At 32.1% G+C, this 9,708-nt stretch overlaps 1 protein-coding gene across 1 annotated transcript; it reads left to right on the forward strand.

Annotated features, from left to right (window-relative positions):
* Window positions 1-3,854: 3,854 nt before the first annotated feature.
* LOC116146436 (glycine-rich protein DOT1-like) lies at window positions 3,855-8,785 on the forward strand. Its single transcript, XM_031431832.1, has 5 exons — window positions 3,855-3,989; window positions 4,504-4,554; window positions 4,644-4,805; window positions 8,179-8,491; window positions 8,640-8,785. Exons 1-5 carry the CDS (start codon window positions 3,855-3,857, stop codon window positions 8,783-8,785), a joined length of 807 nt encoding a protein of 268 aa, XP_031287692.1.
* The last annotated feature ends 923 nt before the right edge of the window (window positions 8,786-9,708 follow it).

The following is a 9,708-nucleotide window of genomic DNA, read 5'->3' on the forward strand; positions in this document are numbered from 1 at the left end:
CTCAGTGAAAACCGTCACAACCTCAATTATTATTAACTTATTCAAATAATTGGTTCGGTAGCAAGGGAGATTCCATATCAAAGGCAACACATAATAAATGAAATTAAAGTTCTGTCTGTCTAATTTCTAATGCTTCAATCCATTCATAAATTTGACTTTTATTGATCAAGTTATGATCAATTTACTACTGATTGTTCAGTGGAAATCGTCATAACCTCAATTATTATTAACTTATTCAGATAAATGGTTCGGTAGCAAGGCTGATTCCATATCAAAGGTAGCATATAATACATCAAATTAAAGCCTTGTATGTCTAGTTCTAATGCTTCAATCCATTCATCAATTGGACTTTTAGTGAGCAAGATATAACCATTTTACTATTGACTGTTCAGTTAAAACCGCCATAACTTTAATTATTATTAACTTATTCAGATAAATGGTTTGGCAATAAGGCAGATTCCATATCAAAGATGACATATAATATATCAAATTAAAGTCCTAATTGTCTAGTTTCCAATGCTTCAATCCGTTCATCAATTGGACTTTTATTGAGCAAGTTATGACCAATTTACTATTAACTGTTCAGTGAAAATTGAGAAACAAAATAGTCAAATGCCGAACCATTTGATTCGACATCTAACTTTATCTCTAATGGGTTGCTTTGTCGCTTGTTTTGGTTCATCCAAAGATGCCCAACATTGCAAACTTAGATACAAGGTTCACTCTTAAATCAAAATTAAGGTGAATGGTTCGCCATTCATCTAAAAGAGATAGTCAGATATTGAACCATTCTTCAGATGTCTAACCATTTGGTTTGGCATCTAACTTAAATCAAAATTAAAGAAGATACACGGTTTGAAGATAAACTTAAGAGCAAATAACTAAATTAAGATGTTTGGCATTTGACATCATTAAATGAATTATGATGAATGGTTCAACATGCAATTTTCTTGACATATCTTTAAAGTAAAAAATATTGACAATAATGGTTGAATGGTTCGACATACAATTTTTGTGATAGTTGGTATTATTGTCAATGTTTGGCATACAATTATACGATCCAAATTTCACAACTGACAATGACATGGTAAAGCAACACAATCCGTAAAACATATATCATAACAATAATCATAATAATACCTTCCATAAAAGTAAATTACCAAATATGTTCAACAGAGACTTCCAACATAACAAAAAATAACAAAACCGAAAGAAAGTACGTCAGAGACATGGCATTTTATTACAAACCATCCATGGCTTCATACCAATGATATATATAATGAATTTAATTAGACATTTGGGATGCCCAGTAAAGTATAAATGGTGGAATGGTATCATATCACATAAATATATATAGATATTTAATGTGGATGTGAAGAGCTTATATTTGTGAATGTGAAAGGGACTAAACACATCCACCAAACATCAATCTATATATCTTCTTATTTGAAGTATACCTTTGGGATGCTACTATTTGATATCATATCTTTTTGACCAGAATGTGAAGGGTCTAACGTTATCTAAATTTAGAATATAATATATCAAATTAAAGCCCTATCTATATAGTTTCCAATGCTTCAATCCATTCATCAATTGGACTTTTATTGAGCAAATTATGGTCAATTTACTACTGACTGTTCAATAGAAACCAAGATTGATATTGTATATTTTCGACCAAAATGTGAAGGGTCTACAGTTATCCAAACTCAGCATAATATATCAAATTACAGTCTTGTCTGACTAGTTTTTAATTCTTCAATCTGTTCTTCAACTGGACTATTATTGAGAAAATTATAGTCAATTTACTACTGACTGTTTAATGCAATATATGTCATTAATACAAAAAAATATCAAACACTAATTAAATTAAGTCACATGTAACCAAAAATTATACTCATTCACATATCTCACAGTATCACCAACCACATTCAACCAAATGTACATATCTCACATCATCACCAATCACATGTAGTCACATGTCAAACAATTACCTAACATGTCAAAATGAAGCAATTCTAAAACTTAAAAAATCTTACATGTCAATCAAATAGAGTATGTCTCAGCATTATATAGATATAGATAAATTATATAGTTATATAGATTATTAACCATGTGATTTTCAAAATAGAAATTTTTTTCCAAATATTAAAGACCAATATGAGTGTTGGATTAAAAAAATTATTTATCTATTTAATTCATTATATATATGTGTGTGTGTGTGTGTGTAGTATCCGAATCTTACGCTTAATATTATTAAGATATTTTACATAATATATCAGTTACAAGCTAAATCTATTTTGGTCCTTGAGGTATAGTTTAAGTAACAATAAGGTCCAATAGAATTTAATAATAAATACTTTAAGTCTTTGTAAATTCGAAGTTTTTTAAATGTAAATGGAATTAGCAATTATAGAATCTAGGGGTGTTAACGAGCCGAGCCGAGCCGAGTTTTCGGCTTAATGAGCTCGGCTCGTGAGAGAAGAAGATTGATCAAGCCGAGCTCGAGCCGAGCTGAGTTATAAAATTTGCGGCTCGACTCGACTCGAGAAAGAGTTTAGGATATATCGAGTCAGCTCTCAAAAATTCAATTTTTTTAGAAAAAAATCAAAATTTTTTTAGCCAAGCTCGGCTCGCGAGCCTAACGAGCCGAGTCGGGCATGGCTCGAACTCGGCTCGTTCTGGCTCACGAACAGAGCCGAGCCGGCTCGTTATATAACGAGCCGAGTCGTTAACGAGCCAGACTCGAGTCGGCTCGCGAGCGGCTCGGCCCGTTAACCACCCCTAATAGAATCTATATATTTATATAATGCTGAAGCAGACTGCTTCTTCTAACGCTACGTAGGATTGATATATGATCGTCATGTAGGATGTCGTTAATTGGTCCACGTGTTTGCTATTTATTGGGCTTGCTATAATAAAGATTATTCACACACATTCAATTAATGTATTCAATACAAATCTTTCACATTCCTTTTTTAATTTGAGATCTTTCACATTTTTCTTTTAATTTGATAAATTATTAATGATTTGCTTGTGTGTTATTGATTTCCATGAATATTAAGAGATTACTATAATAGAAATTATTCACATGCATTCAATTAATGTATTCAATATAAATTTTTCACATTCCTCTTTTAATTTGAGATTTTTTACATTCCTCTTTTAATTTGATAAAGATACAACATATCTTTTCACATTCATGAAATTCAACAATACACTTTATTAATCCATTAATATTCAATGTTCATTCATGCATATTAATTATTATTATTAATTAATATTAATATTTTTGTACCCCTTCACATTCAATTAATTATTATTAATATTAATAATTTAATATATCTTTACGCCTTCACATTCAATTAAACAAAAATATCAAACATAATAACAAAAAATGTTTTTTTATAAAATGTATTATCATTTAACATTTAATATAAATCTGAAAATTTTAAACTCATCCAATAACAATAAAACATTTAAATCAAAATAACCATAACTAATAACATGCAAACACTTACTAAAAAATATCAAAAGTCATATTAATTAGCAATAATCCAATTACATTAAACATAGCACGAACAATTGTTGTAATCATTAATTATCATATAATAATACTTAATGACATCTAAAGCTATATAAGAGTAGAGAATTCAACAATCCATACACCTTCAAATATTTCTTTCATTTCACACAGATACCATTAACAAATGGAAGACAAAAGACCAACTATTGTCAATCCAAAATCCAAACAAACAAAAGCATGCGGTAAATAACATCAACTGATTACTCTTATATTCCCTCTACATATCTACTTTTACATGTCCATTTTTTTATTTTTAGCAGGTCAAGCAGCAATGTCAGATGGTTCGCCTGAACTGAAAGGTATTCTACAAAACCTTAAAGTCATGCTAGACAAACTCAACACTGCTAGAGTGATGAACAGAGTTATAATGAATGCTTTGTTAGAAATAACAGGCTTAACCATACATGTAATATTCAATTTACAGAAACACGAATCCCTAATTATTGCCAAAGAAAAGGAACTTGGTATTCCTCAAGGAAAAAAAAAAGAGAACTATATATATATATATAAACAGTTCTATTATTAATAAAATCGATAAAAGATTCACAGTATATTGTTCCCACTGAATGATGATAGCGGAAGCTAATATAAATAATAAATACTGTTTATTCTACAGTTAGCGCATAATTCTACATTACTATTTTACACCTTTTAATCCATTTCTTAAAGATTCCATTTCATTGTATAACTTAATGGGTTGGATTTAAATTTTAAAAGTTTTTTAATTAAGTAGTGAATAAGTTTCTCAACAATTGAACTTAAACTTATTCTATATGTGTTGAATGATTCATTTCTTTGTATAATTCAATGACTTAGATTTAAATATTGATTTTTTTTTATATGTTCCTTAAAATGACATGAGAACTAAACGTCTATAGTTGTTTTTGTTCTCAGAATGATCCAAAATTGTCTTTTTGCAGATTGGCTATATGGCGATATGTGAGATTGGTTCCAGTCTGGGTTTGGAGGGTGTTGAGAGATGGAGTTTAAGTGGGAATTTGTCAACAAGGCTGATTAGTAGGCAATTTGTGGGAAGTCAAAGTCATTTGTGATGTTTCAGAGGAGAAGTTTGGGAGTTCAATGTTCATCTTCGAGGAAAGTTTTTTCTCGAGTTGAATCTGAGGTGGTTTCTGTGGAGGAAGAAGAGTCAGGGCATGTTATGAGGTTCAAGATGTCTGATTTCAAGATTCTTGATTGTGTTAGCCTTGGCCTTGCTAGGTGGGTATGTTTGTGTGAAGAATTCAAATGTTTATTGGAAATTTGATGGCGGTGTTTGATTGTTCTTGTGATTTAATTGAATTGGGATTTCCTGTAAGTTGATGAGGTTGTTTTTGAAGCCATTGTGAATGATTCTAATAGGTTTCATTTCTTTTTTGTTTCCTTCTCATTATTTTCTTATGATATGTTAGACTGAGGAGTGAACTTATGATGTTTGTATTGTGAGATTGCAGCCCTTTGTATAACACAAGAGTTGTGCTAGAAAACTAGATGAAACATAAGATCAATTGAGGAGTGAGTAACTTCTATTGCTACTAGTAGTGCTTTTGGGAACCAGCATGGTTATTAGTGATGGCATTCTAACTTCGTCAATGTCTGGTATTATTTCTTTCATACATTACATATATTTTCCATGTGAAGTTATAGATTGATTATGGTACACAGCATAATGGTATGGTTTTGTCCATAAATCTCCATCAAATTTGATATGATATGTTTGAGCTACTGCACAATGTATTAGCTTCCAAGAATTGCACAACTTTTTCTTACTTTGTCACATTTAATGCATATACAGTATGTGTTTATGTGTGCGCATGTGCATGTGTGTGTGATGGGATATATGAGTAACATCCTTTTAATTGTTTTTTTTTTTTTTTCCTTGGTGCTTTTATGCAACCAAACTAAATTTAGAAACCTATTATTTTCTTTGAGTATAAACTCAAACTTCTTGCATAAAGAGTTTTTCAAATAGAAATTTTTAAGTTTTTAGTGAACTTTTGCGTAGAACTTAAGTTTGGATTAAAACATATGCGGATGTTTGACAAATTCTTGGATATTCATATTCATATTTGGCTAATTTGACTAACCTCTTGACTTGAGGACGAACTAAGCTCTAGCATCAAGCTCTTTGGAGAATCAATGATATCTGTTTCATTATCAGTTTTTGATATATTCATGGAGCTTGGAAATATAGTTCCCATCTTTCTCTTTGTGCTTGACTAAGAGTTGTTTCACCTACAATAACAACATATACACCACCTGTTGAGCAACTGGAAGTGGTCATTTCAAATGTAGCCAGCCATTGCCCCACTCATAGTTGCTTACTTTAAACGCTTGTTTGTTTATGAAATTTCATATTATTACTGATTTATTTCTTAACGTAAATTGATTCAGTTTTGATTCCTTTATTATGCAACCAACCTTTGGCAGTGATGGTCACAGTGAGCATTGATGGGGGTGACATTCAGAATAATTTAATGAACACTTCTTTTTTGGCGTAGACACAGTATGAACCATTTAAAAAAATATATATATATTGTCCATTTATTTTGTTTTTCTGTATCTTATAAACAATGATATATTGCAAAGTGTTTATCAATGAAGCATATTTTATTATCAAAAAGTTGCAAACTTACATTCTTAGATAGGTTATACATGTTTTTGTTGTGGACTCTGTAGCTAATAATAGTTTGTGTTTTGTGGCGAATAGAGTTTGTGTTGGATGATGAAGGATGACAAGTTTTATTTTATTTTATTTTTGCTCATTTCATGGTGCTGGGCATCCTTTTAAAATGGTGAAAGATTAACCGTTGGACCTCAAAGCAATGATTATATTCCATGCAAGAACTACTAATTTTAAGAAGGGCAAAATTGTCATTTTGATTATATTATTATGTACCAAATTGTTGTAAGAAAAGTGTTGCAACTCTTATTTTGCTTTGAAAACAGAATGTATTCCTATCACTAAAATGTTCTAGTATTATTTCATTCTTTAATTAATTTATTTATTTGTGTCAAAACCACTTTCATAAGTTGCGGGACTTTCAACTTCTATGTATTGAATGTAATTAATTAAATTCCTGCTGAATTACAAACTGACCATTTCAATCTTTCATCACTTGCATTTTATCAAATTAGAAGAGGAATGTGAAAGATATGTAATGCATACATTAATTGAATGCATGTGAATATCCTTATTTTATCAACACCAATAAGCAACAAACAGGGGCACCAATTAACGACATCCTAAATGGCAATCATATAACGATTCTCAGTAATCTTTAAACATAAAAACCCGATTAACAAAAAAAAAAGAACAATAACAAAATGTTCTATTATAATCAATATTTGACATATTTTTTTGTGAAACAATAATCGTTTACAATTTCTTAAAATATAACAATTCGATAATAAAATAAAAACAATATATATAATAAATAAACCTGTGTAACGCGCGGGCGTGCCATCTAGTTATAAAAGATAAATGGCTGCTAATCGATAATTCTGGTAAATTTTAGAACAATTTCATTAATTATAAAAATAATAAAAAAAATAGATTAAGGATATTGTAANATAATATGGCTATTTAGTAAAATTTTAAAACTTGGTAGCCTTTTAATTAAATTCAAACTTGAAAGGTTGTTTTAATAAACTACCCCGGGTAGACTATCCCATTATATAAAGGACTAGGCGCTGCCATTTTCCCGCCTTCAAAATTATGCTATATAATACTCGTTGCGGTGTGGTTTAAATTCGACTTTAAGTAAGGCGGTTATGCGTATTTAAAAGTTAAAACGCAAGCTCATATCATTTTGATAATGGAATATAATTAGGCCGAAATACATGCACCCACCCATAGTTTTCCGTAAAGACCTTGGTACCCAAAAGGTTTAGAAATGACAAACAGGCACTTCCCGTCAACATCTGTTAGTGAATTCCACCCATAGTTTTCCGTAAGACGTTAGTACCCAAAAGGTTTAGAAATGACAAACAACTACTTCCCGTCAACATCTATTAGTGAATTTCGTTTGAAGAAGCACAGTATGTTAATTTTGCAACTTTCCTCTCTTTTCTTTCTGTTCTTTTCTTCAATTTTTTCTACTATGTCGCCTGCAAAGGAAGCAGCAGAATTTTACATCCTCCTTCTCTCTTCTTTTTTCTTTCTTCTTCTCTTCCTCTTCAATTTTTTTGTTCTCTTTTGCAGATCTGGCCAACTACTTCTCCTTTTTCTCTTTCCTTCCTTCTCCTCCCTTTTTCTTATTTCTTTGGCCAACCGCTTCTCCTTTTTCATCTTTTGCAGATCTGGCCAGCCGCTTCTCCCTTCTCCTTTCTTTTGTTGGAATCGTTGAACTCGTCCATCAACACTCTATCAAGAAGTTTTTTATGGGAGCAGTAGCAAACAAACACTATGCAGAGTAACAATTACTATTTGTTTCTAGCCCTGTGTGTTAGTGTCTATCTTTATTAAAATCTGGAGTTTTGATGGTGTTTTTATTTATATTTTTATAAATTCAAGAAAAGGGAGGTTTCTTGTAATGGTAAAAGAATTTCTTGTGAAATGTCAACTACTTGGACAATGCATATTTATCATCAAATAGGAACTATTTGGTGGAGTAGATGGTGTTTGTGGTGGAGGTGAAGCTTTTGGTGGATCAGATGGTGGTGATGGAGATGAATTTGAGGGTGAAGGAGGACTTGTTGGTAGATTGGCCACTGGTGGTGGTGGAGGGGAATTCGTTGGTGGAGTAAATACTGGTGGTGGTGAAGGTGAACTCCTTGGTGGATTAGATACTAGCAATGGTGGGGGCGATGAACTCATTGGTGGATTGGATGCTATTGGTGGTGGTGGTGGTGGTCGAGATGAACTAGTTGGTGGATTAGATATAGGTGGAGATGGTGGTGGTGATGTAGGTGAAATGGATTGTTGAGGAGGAGGGGGAGAAGGTGTAGATGTCAATGGGGGGTGGAGATGTATTTTGAGGAGGTCGTGGTGAGCCAGGTGGTTGTGCAGGAGGTGATGGAGTAGAAGGTGTGGACGGGTCAGATTGATTTACATTAGGCTCAGGAGGTGAGGAGGTTGTAGGAGGTGGAGAAGATGGCTGTGATGATGGTGGTGGACTGGTGTTAGATGGTGGTGGACTGGTGGTGGAGGGTGGTGAAGTTGGCACTGCAGTGGGAGATGAATTTGGAGGCTCACAGCAATAAAGAAAAAGAAAGAAGAAAAGAGAGGAAAGTGGCCGCCTTTTTTGCTGAATGCAAAATTACCACACTTTCATTCTCCAAACGGAATTTACTAACAGAATCTAACAGAAAGTGGCTATTTGTCATTTTCAAACTTTTTGGGTACCACTTTATCTTTACGGCAAATTATGGGTGGGTGCATGTCCTTGGGCCAATATAATTAAAGGGAATAAAATAGTAATTTTTGGCCAATACCAAATCCAATATCAAACAATATTGAATCTTGAATATTAATTTGATAAAACAAGGTGTTCTAATATTGATATTTCAAGTCATAAACATAGTTTCCGTTTTTCTATCCTTTTCATTTTTTTGTTGCATAAAGTTCAATCATTTCCAAAAGTTTAACGTGTACAAAACAACATAAAACAATCCTTATTTACACCTCGCAAACATCCCCTTGCGAGATTGGCAATTGACAAGCGACACCACTCCTCTTTAGGTAAAGTATGACTTATGAAATACTCCTTGCCATTAAAATGGTATCAAAAAAAGTCAACTAAGATAAATATGCAAAATGTCACTCTTGCACCGTTCCTTCTATTTCTAACTCATTTTCTATCTTGTTTCACAATGAATTCTATGTTAAAAATGTCAATGTTGTTAAGGTGTCATTAAATTTAACATACAAACTAGGTAAATGCTTGTTTTTTTTCCAAATTTGCAAAGACAAATGGGATCACATAGATAAAGTTCAATTGTTAAACAATGTCAAACTCTGTATTTTTAGTACATCCTGAACACGAATGTAAAAGATAGCATCATAAATGAATGAAGAATCAACAATAAAGAGCTCAAATTACATAGCGACGCAAAAAGTGATATTTTTTTCTGGGTTGAAAGATGCCAGATCCATATGTAGAGTGATACATTTGGACAAACAATGG

Source organism: Pistacia vera, unplaced genomic scaffold (assembly GCF_008641045.1).
Source record: "Pistacia vera cultivar Batoury unplaced genomic scaffold, PisVer_v2 Contig478, whole genome shotgun sequence".
Taxonomy (NCBI): Eukaryota; Viridiplantae; Streptophyta; class Magnoliopsida; order Sapindales; family Anacardiaceae; genus Pistacia; species Pistacia vera.